At 42.1% G+C, this 15,472-nt stretch overlaps 1 protein-coding gene across 2 annotated transcripts in view; it reads left to right on the forward strand.

Moving 5' to 3' along the window:
* Positions 1 to 11,205: 11,205 nt before the first annotated feature.
* Positions 11,206 to 15,472, forward strand: part of RMDN2 (regulator of microtubule dynamics 2) — a 51,873-nt gene continuing 47,606 nt past the window's right edge. The window contains exon 1 of one of the 2 annotated variants that reach the window (XM_017746552.1): positions 11,206 to 11,289. In XM_017746552.1, coding sequence (XP_017602041.1) covers positions 11,275 to 11,289 — 15 coding nt within the window. In that variant the 5' untranslated portion in view covers positions 11,206 to 11,274. The remainder of the gene's footprint in view (positions 11,290 to 15,472) is intronic. The other variant, XM_008643413.2, reaches the window with a different exon arrangement.

The raw sequence follows: 15,472 nt of genomic DNA on the forward strand, positions 1-15,472 counted from the left end.
ATACAGGGTACTGTGACTCAAATGTTATGGCATATTATGGTCATTTGCACACAGGACATTTGGAAGGACTATCTACTTTATGGAAAAGAACAACAAAGAACTTCAATTTTATATGAGTGAGGCTATCTTGACATAAATCTGTGGTGTAGCAGAAGTTACCAGTGGCAACCGTCACTTGAACGGTAATAGGAATCCTTGCTTTAGTTTGTCTCATCAACACAAACACAAAAAGCCCACAAATATATAGGGCAAAACTGCTTCCAAATTCCTGTCTCTCCTTGCTGAGCAGATGCTTGTGCAATGGTGTGTGCAATAGGTACAGCAGCATGCTGCGCACAGCACCCACTGTGCTGAGACTGCTACCCTGCTGAAACGTGCTGTTCACTATACAGCTACCATACAGCTAAGAAATATTCATGCTAAACATTACTCCTGTTGGAAACAACCTTCCATGTTTGTGACAGTCACCAAAATAATTACAAATGCTCAACAGTTCCATACACTTTGAATCTGAAATACTCCACAATTTACAAAACTATTAGTTCCATCATTTCCAGGAAATCTGCCCTGCTTTTTCCCATTGGCTGACATGAGTGAATTTCATTTCCATCTAAGCCACAGTGTTTTCTTGTGAAAAAGACAGAAACACAGAAACCTCTCTACTTTCCGTAGCAGATATTGTAGTAATCTACATATGTAAATTATGGAAACACAAACGAGTAAGCTCTATAATACTTTGCTAGTTGTATGTTGTCTCTTTTCCTGTGCTAAGCTTCTCTGTTTCTGTAGGACCACAATTTCACACCACTTGTGTAGCTGCTTTAAACAGCCACATAAATAGAGATCCTCTGGGGAGGAGAAGAGGGGAGTGTTGCAGTTGATGGGATTTTGACCAAATCATCCACAGTGAAGAAAGAATTGTGCGTGGTTATGACAGAACAGGATAAATTTTTGGGTTTAGATTTCTAGTATTAGTCTGAAAATCTTTCTCTAATTAAGAATGCTTTAAAAGTCAACCTATTCTAAGTCTTAATTTTGCAATATCTTACTCAAAACAAAATTGGAAACATAAATATCTAAAGATGTGTTTCTGATTTTCACATATTTGTATCTAAATTCATGAGCACCCATCTACTACTCTTGACTTAACTAAAAATAAATAATGATATTAGGAAAAGACAATTATTTCTCAGAGTTTTTTTGGTTTTGGAAAATGGAACTTTCATAATATTCTAGGGTATTTTTGCCACATATGCCATGTAAAGGACTGTGAGAAATAAAACTTCAAGCACCAGGGTTTTTTTGGTTCTAGAGCTGAGGGATCAAGCAGCCAGCCAAGAAACACCACAGAGGAATGTGTTGAGGGAATAGCAGTTCAGGTAGACAGTTTGGCATGTTTCCTTCTCTTGCACTGCTAAATTCCAGAGGCCTGAGCTTGCCAGGACTCAGTGCAGCCTTCTGTGTAAGTTACAGCCCGATGGGGCTCCCAGATTCACTAGACTCACACACCAGAAACCTGCGAGCAATGCTGCAAAAAATGTAACTCTTTGAAAACCAGATACAGCCTACAGCAGTAGAGAAGCTGGTATTGATATTCTCACAGTATGTCCAGAAAATCCCACCTCATCAGCCTCTTGCCATCAACATTTTAAGAAACTTTTCCAGCGTCTCCTGTAAATTATTATTTTTCTGGAACAATATGCCTTTCATAGAGTTGGATAGGTTTTGTCACAAAATGCAACAAACTGAGAAGTTTTCGTTTTCTTTTAAAATGATTTAGAAGTTCTGCAGTAACTTGTTCAGGTCACTTTCTGGCTTTATCCGTATCTAATTTTGTGAAATGCTTTCATAAAGGAAATAATTCATTAATGGTTGTAGCCCTTAGCACAGGCCTCAATGAGGAGGGGAAGTCTGGGTTCCCTGTTGCTGGTGATGGCAGTACATAGGAAATCCTTGCCCAATCCTCCCACCCAGTACTTGGCGCAGGACACGGTTGGAGAGTGAAAGGTCAGAGCCTGGGGAAGCGCTATATTGAAGGTGATTACGATTTATTAGGGCGATACACAAACAAATCCTCTGCACTAATTAGGGAGACTGGCAGAGGAGGGGGTAAATTGCAGCTGAAAAGGAAGACAGGAAGGTGAACTGATAAAAAGTCTCCCTGACTAGGAGCCTGCAGGCACTGCTGTCAACACTGCCTGGTTTCCATCCCATGCTGAACTACCAAGTTAAAATCAATGCTGCCCACTGTGTGCCATGGTCTCAACAGGACCCTCATTTCAGCTGTCATCTCTAGAGACTTTATTCAACAGGAATGAACCTGAGCAATATAAAGACGGGGCAACAATGGGGACATGCCATAGAATTCTCAAAAAGTTTATCCAGAAGAAAATACAGGCTGTGTGGCTTTGGATTACTTGTAGGTTGTCTCTGTAAAGTACTGCTACAGGGAAGAACCAAGACTTTTCAAAAGAGCAAAAAAAATTCTTTCTCAGACTCTTTCCTTTGGCATCTAAATATTAATTTGTCCTATGTTTGGAGTGACAGATCCAGGTTTTCCTACTTTCACTGAACCTCAAAACTCTCTGTGATGGAAAATTGTCTTGTTTAATCTTTTCATAGTGGTTTACTTGGTCTTTAGCTTTGCTGGTTCACTCCTGATTCTATAGTCTCCATTTGTAAAGCACATCCAGTGTCTTAAATTTTGTCTGCTGTTCTTGTTACTAGGAGCGTGATTTTAGTGATGAATGTTTATAACGCAGCTTGAGGAATTTCATCCTCCCCTGGAAAACTGTGTAGGAGATTGCCTTAATGGACAAAGAAAAATGTCTGCTGGACTTTAGCCAGAAGTTTGGACTTGCTTATAAAGAAGAAAATACAAGTATAACCTTTTGGTGTTGTGTACAGAAGACATATTTTAAAAAATATTCACCTCTCTTCTCACAAAATAAAATGGAACCAGTGAAAGATTAATGTGTTTTTCAGTATTTTATGTCAAATCCCTTAGTTGTGACAAGTTTAATTCTGCTTCTTGATCGGATGTCTTACAAGGCTGTTCTGCTCTATTTTCTCCTACAAATACCTCTAACTGGGAAAATAAATTACAGATGACTGTAAAAAACTGAGGACAACTTAAAATTCTGAGAAGAAAAAATGGTCATAGGTTTTATTCACATGTGTAAGGAGTCTAATTTGAACCAGCAAATCAAAAGCTCCAGCCCAGTTTTAACTTCCCTGAATAGTTTACTTGAGCAAGACTTGAGACATAAATTCAGCAAAGTCATGATGTTAGTTTGATTTATGCTTGTGCAGTTTGTTTAATCAGGGCCTGAATAAAGACTTTGGGTTTTGAGCTGTTCTGGAGGCTATGTGAGACTGGGTGTTCCTGTGCTTAATTCCCTGTCGAGCAGTTTCTAACCTACACTGGAGAGAAGTAGCATCACCCTGTGTTGTCTGGCTAATCTGTTGTGTTGCATTTATGGTAGAGGAAATATACATGCTCAGGGCTATATTGAAGAATGGCCACTAACAGGTAGAAAACCTAAAAATATTCATGCCAAATGGTTGATGAGGATTTCACTGCTTGCTGAAATAACCTGTAGATGCCTAGCAGTTATAAAAAAGAGTTTCAAACAGGACATAAGCATTTCTGAGCTAGCAGCCAGAACGCACTAATGCCTTTCTCAGCCTGAGAACAGTAATTGAGAACTATGAATCACCCTCTGTGTTTCTTCCCCTCACTCCCTGGTGGAGGTTAAATGCCCGTTAACTGTATCCCCATGGAAAATGTTATGTGCCAGGAGTGGAAAAGCACAGCAGCAGTAGTCCCATGCAGCTGATGGAATGATTAAAAGTCAATGGGTCCCTTCTGGCAGTGCATCTCAGAAAAGGAAGACAGGATGCCTCTTTTTCCTTAGAGCACCTTATCCCTGCTGCTGCTTCTGGACTGAAGAAGGATGGATGCTCTTTCTGCTGTTGGCATTGCTTGAGGTGCTCTGGAATAGGAGACCAACTGCTCTTTGCTTCATTGGAGTAAAGAGCCCTGGAGAGCCAGAACTTGTCTCCCACATTTCTAGAGAAGACTACCCATCCAAAGTGGAAATGTGACCTTGAACATACCCCTACATCTCAGGTTCCCAGGTTCCCTCACTTTCCCTATTGAGCTGTCAAGAAGCCCAGAAAGCATGTGAACTGCCGATAGAGAAAGCCAAGTGAGCCTGCAGGGGAAGCAGGCAGCTTGGGATCCTGCCTGGCTTCTCTCACGGCCAATGTGCTGCTCAGAAACCTGTCAATTACAGTTTGGGTTATTTTTTTTCCCAGTGGAGAAATTTGCTGTCAGAAATTTCCAGCCAGCTCTGCTCTGTGCTGCTACTGCTGCTCCAAATGGGAAAGCCAAAATGGCCCAGAGAGCCTCCCACAGGGAAGGTGCAGGGCCTTGGGAGACTTGGCATTACAGCAGGTCTGCAGTCCTGGCTGCCACAACTCAACCACGAATGCACTTCCGAAATGTCAGATGTTCCCTCCAGAATTACGTATGCATATTCACTCTAGTGTGACTGCCAAAACAGCACATGTGCCTTGCCAGGGACTTCAAAGGCTTTTGTATAACACTGTAGTACTCTGATAAAAAGTTCTGCTTCTTATTAGAGTCCTAGTTCTGGTCAATATTCTTTGAATTTAAGAGGAAAGTGAATTCTTCTGGGGTTTTTTTAGGTTGGGTTTTTTTTTTTTTGGCACAAAGAAGGATATGCTTTTTTTAAAAAAAAATCAAACTGTTTAATAACATGCATTTGTTACCTTACCTGTCTGAAATAGCCAAGCTGGACAATGGCATCTATCTGAAGTACACAGAACTACCAAAATTACTGGTTCCAAAACTATTACCACTGAAGCTGGGCTCTTCAAGTGAATTGGGACAGTGTTCCTATGAGTAATATTGTAAAAGTATCACAATGACTGGCTGGTTCAGCTTACACAACAAATCAATTATCATGTTATTTTCTTAAATAATAACTCTCCATGTACTCCCTTTTCAATATATTAGAAAGTGAAACATGATGAAAATTATGATGAAACATGATTAAAAGATCTGCTTAGTGCACTAAGTTTTTCACCTTCTCATGGTATTTAGAAGTAGATATCACAAAGTAAGTGAAGTAGGAGCTAAGTAGTAACTTGACTGTTTGAACTTAAGTGCCTATAATGATGTTGTTTTTTAGCTCAGTTTGAACTAATTTTTATTATGCATTACTGTTGAACGGTGATTATGGTCTTAGAACCATCACAGATAAAGATGGCCATTGCCTCAGAGCAATTAAAGTATTAAAAAAAAAAGAAAGAAAGATGCAGATATGAAAAAATGCATTGAGAAACCCATGTTTGTTTATAAATACTGGCCAAGCTTGTTTGCTGCACCAGTCTGCTGTTCAGTACAACTCTTGAGGAGAAGGCAGCCAAGATAAGCAGGGAAGTCACCACAGCTTCGTGATATTCTGCTCATCCTCCTGTTTCAGTTCAAAATAGATTGCAGGACATTTTGCCAAAGATTGAAAATAAATTCACCCTTTTTACGACCAAAGAGATAATGAGGATCACATGGGCTGGCCTCCCATATAATGCAATCCAATACGTGCCTCAAATAATTTCCGTGACAAGGATATCTTGCAAGTGGCAGAGGTCAGTATACCCTAAGCACATAAAGAGCAAGACTGAAGTCTACAGCCTGAAGCAGTTGGACAGCTACTGACACTGAACTTGAAGATTTGTTCCCTTTTTGAGGAGCTTTTCTCCCAAGAGAAATTACAGAAAACCTATAGATATGTACCCTGTGACACATGTAAATTCAGGAGGTAGGAATCCAGGTCATGACCACCTTTGTTGCAGAGACAAGCTCTCTTGGCATTTAAAATTTTACAGAGGTTTTCTCCACCTTCTTTGCTTCTACCTCTACTTTTCATTTGTGGTTATTCTACTTCTGAGCATCTGTTCTACTGCTTCAATTTCTCTTTGATTTTTTTTTTTTTTTTTTAAATTTAAGACTCGGAGGACACAAGACTGAGCTTTTCTTGTTGAGGGACAGTTTACACAGAGCCACACCATGATAATGCACTGTCGTTCAGATCTACACTAGAAACAAGAGCATATGCCACAAATATATGCTGCTTTCTTAACTAGTCCTGAGATATCTGTTAGTCTCTCTCTGGTACAGGTACAGGATACAGGTATTGTCTTTCCTTTCTCCATTGGTATCTCTTGTACCCTTTCACCTACAACAATTGCAATTAGCGATGCACTTCCATACGATGAGCCAAATCAGTCACTTTTCTCCTTCAGCTCCTGGTCACGTGTTCCTGCCTTTTTTCTCACACAGGGCTTTGCCTTGAGCTGATTCAACCCAGCAACCTGGCAGAACAACAACAAAAACGCGGTTTTCTCAGCCAAGGCAATGAGCTGAGCGATCTAATGAACACTGGGTTCAGCGCAGGGAAGGATGCAGAAGTACTGCTTTGGATGGCAGCAGGAACCCGTGGCCGCTGCCATGTGACCTCTCCAAATGCACCCGCGAAGCACCCGGACGAGTGAGGAACACCGGGCGTGGGTGTGCTTTAGGACATTTCCTCCGCGCTCGTTTCCAGGGGCGCCGCCGGGCTCTGGGAGAGGGACAGGGAGGGAAGGAGGGAGAGCGACCCGCCCCTGGCGGCCGCGGAGCTTGGGCGACACCCAGTGGTGCCGCTGCGGCACGGCCGCGTCTGAGGGCGCCCAGGAGAGGGGGAGGACGGGATGGCAATCCCTCAGGGACAGCGTCCCCTGTGGCTGCTGGGCGGCTCCCAGAGCCTGTGGTGTGTGGGGAGACGCTCGGGAAACTTGGTGGGCTCCGCGCCCCTCCTGCCCCAGCAGCACGCACGCCATGTATGGCGCAGTATAGGTGTGGCTCCTGTGCCCTTCTGTCCCGGGGGGCCCGTCCCCTCACAGCCCCTCTGAAACCAGGCAGCGATGCTGCGTCTCACGCTCCGTTGCCAGGCTGTTGTGCAACCCGGCTCCTCTGACAGCTCGGGTCTCCAGGCTGTGCCTGCCCATGGCTAGCACGGACCGATTTGCTTTTTTGCCGGGTGTGTGCTTCTGCACGGGTACCCCTTTTCCCTGCTTTCCCCTTCTCCCCGTGTCTCCCTTCTCCCTGCTTCCCCCCGCCGCGTGTGATCCCGGCAGCCCTGCCCCGAGCTCCGGTGGCGGCATCCCTTGGCAGGAGGTGGCTGTTGCCGCTTTGGTGTTGCAGCGATCGGGGTGAAGAGACGGTGGCAGATGGCGGTGCGGTGTGGCCGTGAGGCAGGTGTTGTCCCCAGGACGGTGTGTGGCCTCGGGGAAATCCTGTGTGCCACCTGCGCCTCAAACCAGCCCTGCAAAAGCTCAGCTGCTGGGAGGGAACCGAGGCTGGTTATGGGGAGGCACTTGATCCATGCGTTGCCTTGGAGGCCATCAGTACCTGGCTTGTGCCCTGACCTTCCCAGCCTGGTGCTGCTCGGTGTGCGCAGCCCCACCTTGCTCTCCAAACTCCCACTTGCAAGCCCGCAAAAGCAGTTCCAAACATCGCGGCCCAGAGGCGTAATTGCATCACGACAGTGGCATGATATTGTTTTCTGTAAAAATATCAAGGGATTTTTAAATGTTATTGCTCAACATTAGTTTGCAGCCCAACACAAATGAGTAGACAGAACCCTGAGATAAAACAGATTTCCTATTCTGCACATTTACAAATTCCGTTTGTACCCTCATTTGGGATAATGCTGCAGTAAGTTAAAAAATAAGTATATATTTTATCATTCTTTCTGTATTTTGGAGTCAGGATCTGATGCAAAATAGTGAAATGGATACCTTATCTACATCATTTGATGCCTCACATGCTGTTGGCTCTTCAGAGTAGCTCTTGATGAGTATCAGACTTGTTCAGGGTGTAGTGCTAGATTTTATGCATATTTCAAACTTCTTGCTCAGTAGGACTTGTAGTTGTGTGAGGAATGCAGATCTACAGACTCCTTTAAATGTGTTTTAAATTTTAAAAATACTTTTTAAAAAATAGGAATGTGTAAAAAGGATTGTTTTGCAACTGGAAGATATACCATATTTTGGTATATATCATATATACCATAATACTTTTGGAAATTATTTTCTCACCCTTTGGAAGGGTATTTGACTCTTCTAGATGTTTTGGTTGCTTAAGTCCTGCTTTCACAATCCAAGACTACTGAGTAAAATATAAAATATTTCTTTTATGAAAACAGGTGATCTTGAAAAGCTGCTTAGTAACTTGTAAAGTGGATTATAACAGTATGCAATAGAAGTCTGCCAAATATTTGATGTGCCTGTTGACGTACAAATCTGTATTTCCATGTGCTTCTGAATGCTGGAAAACACACAAACAAACCAAATAAAAACATGTTTCAGTTGTTGGTACAATTTCTTCCTAGCACTGGAATCTTACTCTGTTTTATCTCAGAAAAAAAATCCTGGTATTTCAGTTTGACTCTCAAAGCATGTGCCAATGAAAATGCCTCTAAAACAACTACTCTGGCCAAAAATCTGCCTGTTTCATAGAAATAGTGTAATGTTGCCCAAGATGCTTTTTTATCTTTTCATTAGACATGGATTTTTGAAATTATATATTGCACAGCTGTGCAGTAGCTTTAAATAGTGTCTCTAAGAAGTGGCAATAGAAGAAACAGTTTCACTGCTTTCAGGGACAGCAGTACTGCTTATACTCCAGAGTGTCCTGGGAGGGCTTTTGTTACTTCTGCTAAAATGCAGTACAAAATTCTGAACCACACTGAAAAGAGCCCAAATCGCAATCTGGACCACACTGAATAATGGTTCCCCATATAACCTACTGATTAATCACACTAACACAGTTTTTCTAAGTTAGGAAGAAACATGCAAATATTTAAAAGGCCATCATTACAATTCTTGCCAATGACTCCAAGTATCAATTTGCAAGTGTTGCAGTTGCTGCTACCTTTTTTCCCACAAGATAGCAGCACTGTAACTATGAATGAGCAAAGGACTTGCGAGCCCATCACACCAAAATTCAGAAAGGCCACTTGATATATTTACCCTTTAGGAACCTGCAGCTCAGAATCACAGGAAGCTTCTTAAACACCAGGATGGGATGCAAACACCAATTAAAAGAATAAAATCGACATTTACATTTTACTTTAACAGACCTATCTCCTTATGAAAAAGCACATGAGGTGTCTTGAAATCATCCGCAAAACTAAAATGCTGTGTACATAAATATATTTGTGTGAGTGTATATGTGTATATGTGTATATGTGTACCGTGTGCATTGCATACAGTAATAATCGTGTCTTGTTATTGTATATAGCAAAACTCTTTTAAGGGGTTAGGTGTTTGTTTAGGCTTCCCCTTAACTCACCCGGTTTCACCACTTTTCCTCATGCTTTTAGCTGCACTTATCAATTGCCATTGTACAAAAGTGATGCCATGATGAAGGAGGAACCCCTTTTACCAGCACTCAGCAATTGCCAGGAAGATGTGAACTCCCTCCCTGTATTCACTCTGTCCTCAATGATTGTGTAACTCACATCAAATCCTCCTAGTGTAAATATGTATGTGTAGAGTAATGATTTGGGTTGGGTCAGGTGTGCACTTGTCCCAGCTTGGCAAGCTTTGCTTCACCACTAACCAGGGCATGGAACGCCCAAGTTGCGCTTTGGGAATATGCATTGCAGAAGCACACCCAAGGCACTGCAGCCACAAATGGGCATGCAACCCCTGTGATCAGGCTGGAGTTGGCAAAAGTTAACCCGGGGCACAGCACGGATGTCATGGCATTAGCACCAGCTGTTTGGCCCAGAGGCCCACTCCTGCCAGTCCCTACTGCTTGCTAGTGTACACACAGCCTTAGCGGCCTAGATGGAAAGGTAAAATCAGAAAGGAAAATTTTTTATAAGCTCACAAGTGGTAGCAGAGAAGAGGGGCAGATGATGGAAGAACAGACCACATCACCTGGATGATGATTTTTTTAATATGAGATTGCAGACACCCTAGGGCCATTAGGTGATATATACTGGAGTGCAGGAAGGGGCACGCTGCCATTTGCAGGTGGAAAGAGTAAAGCTCTTTAAAATACTTCAGTATTTTAAATATATATAAATATATACAATACTTCAGCTCTGAAATAGCATATTTATAGGGAAGCTGAAAAAAAAGACACTTTTCATTCAGTAAGAGAAAATACAGTGGGTGAAGTGGAATACACATATTTATAAAGAATCTGACTCTTTTTGAGTTTTGACTCCCAAGGACCATATACATGTACATGTAAAATCTACATTTATACACACATATTCTTTTTCTTTTTATGACTGTTCATATATTTTTCCTCTTTTTACCCAGACACTCCAAGGACAATTTCTCTCTGTGAAGAAATCAAGCAGTGCTGTGGAATTACATCGGATGTAGCCTTGCTTATTTTTTCTTGTTGTTGTCAGCACAACATACGCAAACTCTTTTGGGCTGCCAACTCTCATCTCCTACATCAAGAAAACTGAATCACATACCTTGGCCTAAAAAAATTAACAGAGCTTGTACAAATATATTTTGATAATGTCCTTGAGACTTCTGAAGACACAAAGAAGCAGGAACAGTATGTACATTTTTTTTTCTTTTTCTATTTGAAATGCCATGCCATCACTGACCATTTGTACTTTAGCACTGGATCCTATCAACACAGATAAATAAACGGATGGTTGTGAGTGCAATTGAACTAGCAAAGCCAGGTTTCCTATCAGGTTATAACTTGTAGTTCTGTTCGTTCACATCTGATAAAATGTGATCTCTGCTTTAGCTTTTCCTGTCCTTGCAAAATGCTTTTCTCCTGTGTGGATTCTCAGTTGTACACCAAGGGATAAGCTATAGCAGTGACTCTAATTCAGGGATTTCTTCTTTAAAAGATCAGCTAACTCAAGGAAATTTGTTAGCCTTTCTCTGTTGAATTTGATTGAGATTGGCCAAAGATTCAAAAATACTGGGGAGGAGGCAGAGGTACAGTTACATTTGCACACACTGAGACATAAAAGCAGAGGCAGCCTTATCTCCCCAGGGAACTGTGCTAAGCAGTATGCCTTTATTTCAAGAAAACAGAAAAGATCAGTGTGCTATTACCCATCTCCTTTTAACGTCAATTGATTAATTTTTAATTAGGGACACTGGACAATTGTTCAAGGCAAAAGCAGCAGAGAATACTGACAAATCTGACAGTGAATGCTTCTCTTTGAGGTAAGATATAATTTTATTTATTTTTATAGCAAAAAATTCAGAAGAATTCAACAAAACTTGACAGAACAGTGATTCCTGACTGTTCTGACATCCAGATCCAGACAGGATTTCTGGCAGGTTGGTTGCTAGTCTGGTCAAAGGTATTTAAGCTTTCACAATGTTTGGTGACATATTAACAATATTTGACTTTACACCTACAAGACAAGTAATAAGTACGAACTGCTACTAACTCATTAAAGGTTTCTGTATTTGTTATAAGAAGTAGATTAATCTCTAGTTGGGGGTTGGGGGGAGGGAGGGGCATTTCAGAAAGAACAGCATATCACAAAACGGACAGAAGAATTACAGCTAAAGAAAATTATGAAAATTGTAAGATACAAACACCTTCCATACAGAAATGAAACCACCAGTAGGTTATGTTACACCTTGTCTGGAAAGAGCATGCATCAATTACTTACTATGTAATGGCTCTCTGATCCATTGAACACAATCACTCAATAATAAGCTAACTTTTCTAATATGACACAAAAATACCATTCAAGTTCCAAATTTCCCAAAGGACCAGTAAACTGCCTGTACTGGTTTTACAAAAATAGTGGTGTAAGAAGGCTGGCACCCTGTGCAGGTGTGTCAGTGTTGCAGCACTGGTGTGCTAAGCTCATTCCTGTACATCTGCCTGGGGCCAGGGGTGGAGAGAGGCAGGATGTTCACAAGGTCTTGCCACCCCAAAGCTGCTGGCCTTCTTGAAATTAGTTGGAGTGGCCTTTCAATACTTCAAAGAGTCTATAAAAAAGAAGGAAAGTGACTTTTTCCTTGGGCAAATAATGATAGGACAAGTGGTTTTAGATTAAAAGAGGAGAGATTTGGATTAGATATCAAGAAGAAATTCTTTACTCAAAGGGTGGTAAGGCACTGGAACAGGGTGCCCAGAGAAGCTGTGGATGCCCCTTCCCTGGAAGTGTTCAAGGCCATGTTGGATGCAGCCTGAACAACCCGTTTAGTGAAAGGTGTCCTTGCCCCTCACAGGACACTTGGAATTTGATAATCATGAAGATGCCTTCCAACCCAAACCACTCTAGGGTTCTACAGTGTGGGGTATGCCCAGCCGCTGTCCTGGAGGGACGTCTGCTGAGATAAGGAGATTGCCTAAATCTCCCAGCAGAACTCCCCCTGGAAAGGCAACCACTTTGTAGTTACGGTGAGAAGAAGACAGACCCAGAATCCTCTGGGAGACCCTATGCAGATCTTTTGTAACCCATTGGCCTTCACCCATCCCCTGTATCCCTATAAAGCTAGCCCCCTGCCCCTGCGAGGGCAGAGAGAGCCCGTCCCTGGCCTCCCCTTTGCTGGAGTACAGATCAATAAAGCTACCTTTGTGCAGAACAGCTACACGGGCCTCTTGTCTCTCTCCCTGGTCTGGCCTGGAGGTTGCCCTGCAGAGCTGAGCTGAAATCACGAGCTGACAATCACTAAAGAGCTGACAGCTCCTGCATGGGCCCTCCTAGCCAGCAGCTGAGGGAAGACACTGGGCCTCGGGAAGGCGATTCTTTTTGGGACCATCTCTCCTGACCGGTTGCAGCTTCCTCGGTCAGAGCTACTGACCCCTAACCAGCTGTCATACTACAGTTCTATGATCTTGACATATTTCTTCCACCACAATTGGCTGAAATTAAGCTCCATGTTCAGGACCTACTGGGTGGAGAAAGTGTCATGGTATGGCTTGTCAGAGGGACAACACATAGGCAACCTGGGGGCATAAGCTTTGTGTTCTTAGGAAATAAGGCTGAAAATACACTAAAAATATTTGGGGAAAACCATTTTATAACAGATGGTTGTCTGGACTTGTTTTTTAGGACTTCAGGTACAAAGTTTCTTTTGAACTAGGAGAAATTCACATGCAGAAGAACAGTACTTTTCTAAGAACATTTATTTCAGTTTTTTAGAACATATGTCATATTTAGGCCAACTGGATTACATTAGATCTAGGTAAATTGATGTTTAGTTCCCCAGCTTGGAAAGCTGCTGTGTTCCAGCAAGTTTCTACATACATGCAATAGCTTCTATGCTTCCATGCTGGTCCACCTGGGTAAAATGGCCACAGGTAAAAAGCAAACAAGGAGTTTGGGACCAGACAGGTGACCTGATTTTCATAGTTGCTACATATCCAGGCAGCTGTAGATGGTAGTTTTTCTGGGGCATTATTTTTGAAAACAGGTCCCCTTCTCTACGGCCTGCAGCCTGAGACAGTCACTTGAGAAAATCTTTGAAAATACTCACTTACCTTTTTGCATCCATAGTATTTTGTTTCAGCTCTGTGCTATGTTTACCCTCCAATTAATTCTCTTTTTTAAATCCTTTCCTGTTTTAATTGGCTTATGGAAAGATTTTGGCAGATTATACTGAAAAAAAGGAAAACAAAAATTAAAGGTTTTCCAACACATTTATATTACCATTCCTGAACATTTGAAACGCTATCAGCATATGGAGATTTATGTTTTCTTGTTCCATTTTAAAACACTGTGGGATTGTGTAACTTAAAACCATTACTTACAGTGAAATTTGTTAAAATAATTTGAGTTTAGTGAAGTTTCCATAAAATTGAAGAGATTTTCATTCTTGGTTTAAAAATCTCAAATTACAAACATAAGAACAGATTATATGTTTCGTTGTTGTTGTTGTGTTGTAACTGGGAAACCTGTAAAGTATTGAAACAGTATTCATTTTTTCATTCTAATTTCTGCCTTTGTCTCAGGTTGTAGTTTGGTCTCATAAAGCTAGTTTCATCCTCAGGTTCTTAATTAAGAATTAGTTTAGAGCTGTAGTTGTTTTAAACTAAATCTTTGTTTGAAAATAAATAGACATTAGACTGATTTACAATTGTTAATTTGCACTAAGACTGAAAATTCTTGAGTTCTTGGTACCTGTTTTAGGTAGTTTTTTGTTTTGAACAGTACTTTGTTTACTTTTTAAAGGCAGTTAGTATGTTTTTTAAGAATTATGTTCCTTTGTTTCTGATTGATATGGCTGAGGACAATGCCAGCTGTTGAAGAGTTTCTTTCATTGCACAGACACAGTGGTTTCCATGATGGTTTCCTTAAGCCCTCACACAGAAAAACATGAGTTTTATGCTTGTAAATTCTGGCAGGATGTTGTGCACAGGCCCTCCACAAAGCTTCAGGAAGACAAATGGTCAGAGCAGGTTGTCTGTGGTGATTCTTCCATTCAAGCCAGAAACAGGAGCCAGATCTGTTTGTCATAAAGGGCAAAGAAGGGTCTTGTGAGAGTTACCAGTAAAAGTGATCTCAGATGGGGCACAGGAGCAATACCTCCCACACCCTGTTAAATCTCAGTTCTGCTGCTCTGCTCTGCTCTGGTGAGACTCCACCGGCAGAGCTGCATCCAGATCTGGGGTCCCCAACACAGGACATTGATTTGTTTGAACAAGTCCAGACAAGGAACACCAAGTTGATCAGAGGGATGGAGAACCTCTCTTATGAAAAATGCTGTCAGAACACGATTGTTCAGCCTGGAAAAGAGAAGGCTTTGTTGTCACCTAATGGTGGCCTTCCAGTACCTGAAGGGAACTTACAGAAAAGGTGGGGCAATACCATTTACAGGAGCATGGAGTGACAGGACAAGGGGAAATGGGTTCAAACTGAAAGAGAATAGGTTTAGATTAGATAATAGTAAAAAATTCTTTACTGTGAGAGTGGTGAGGTACTGGAACAGGGCACCCAGGGAAGCTGTGGATGCCCCTTCCCTGGAAGTGTTCAAGGCCAGGTTGGATGGTGCTTTGAGCAACCTGGTCTAGTGGAAGCTGTCCCTGCCCACGGCAGGGGGGCTGGAACTAGATGATCCTTAGAGTCCCCTTCCAACCCAAACCATTCTATGATTCTGTGGTAAGCTCCTCCATGACTGGCCAATTTATAATGGACTTCGGCGAAATCCGCTTTGGGCCCTTAGGTGGCTAAAATTGGAATGAAGCTTTTGTGCCGGGACTGCCCGTCTTCCTGGCAACTGGGCGGGGTTTCTCCGTGATTTTGCAGCTTCAGGTCTCCACTAGTGCAGTGGAAACACCGTTTCTCTGTGGCCTAGAAGTAGCAAAAGGTGAAATCGAGAGGCCACCAGACTGAGGACAGACACATGAACAGGTACACTTGCTCTAGAACGGCGTATTTCGAGC

This window comes from Corvus brachyrhynchos, unplaced genomic scaffold (genome assembly GCF_000691975.1).
Source record: "Corvus brachyrhynchos isolate BGI_N302 unplaced genomic scaffold, ASM69197v1 scaffold70, whole genome shotgun sequence".
NCBI lineage: Eukaryota > Metazoa > Chordata > Aves > Passeriformes > Corvidae > Corvus > Corvus brachyrhynchos.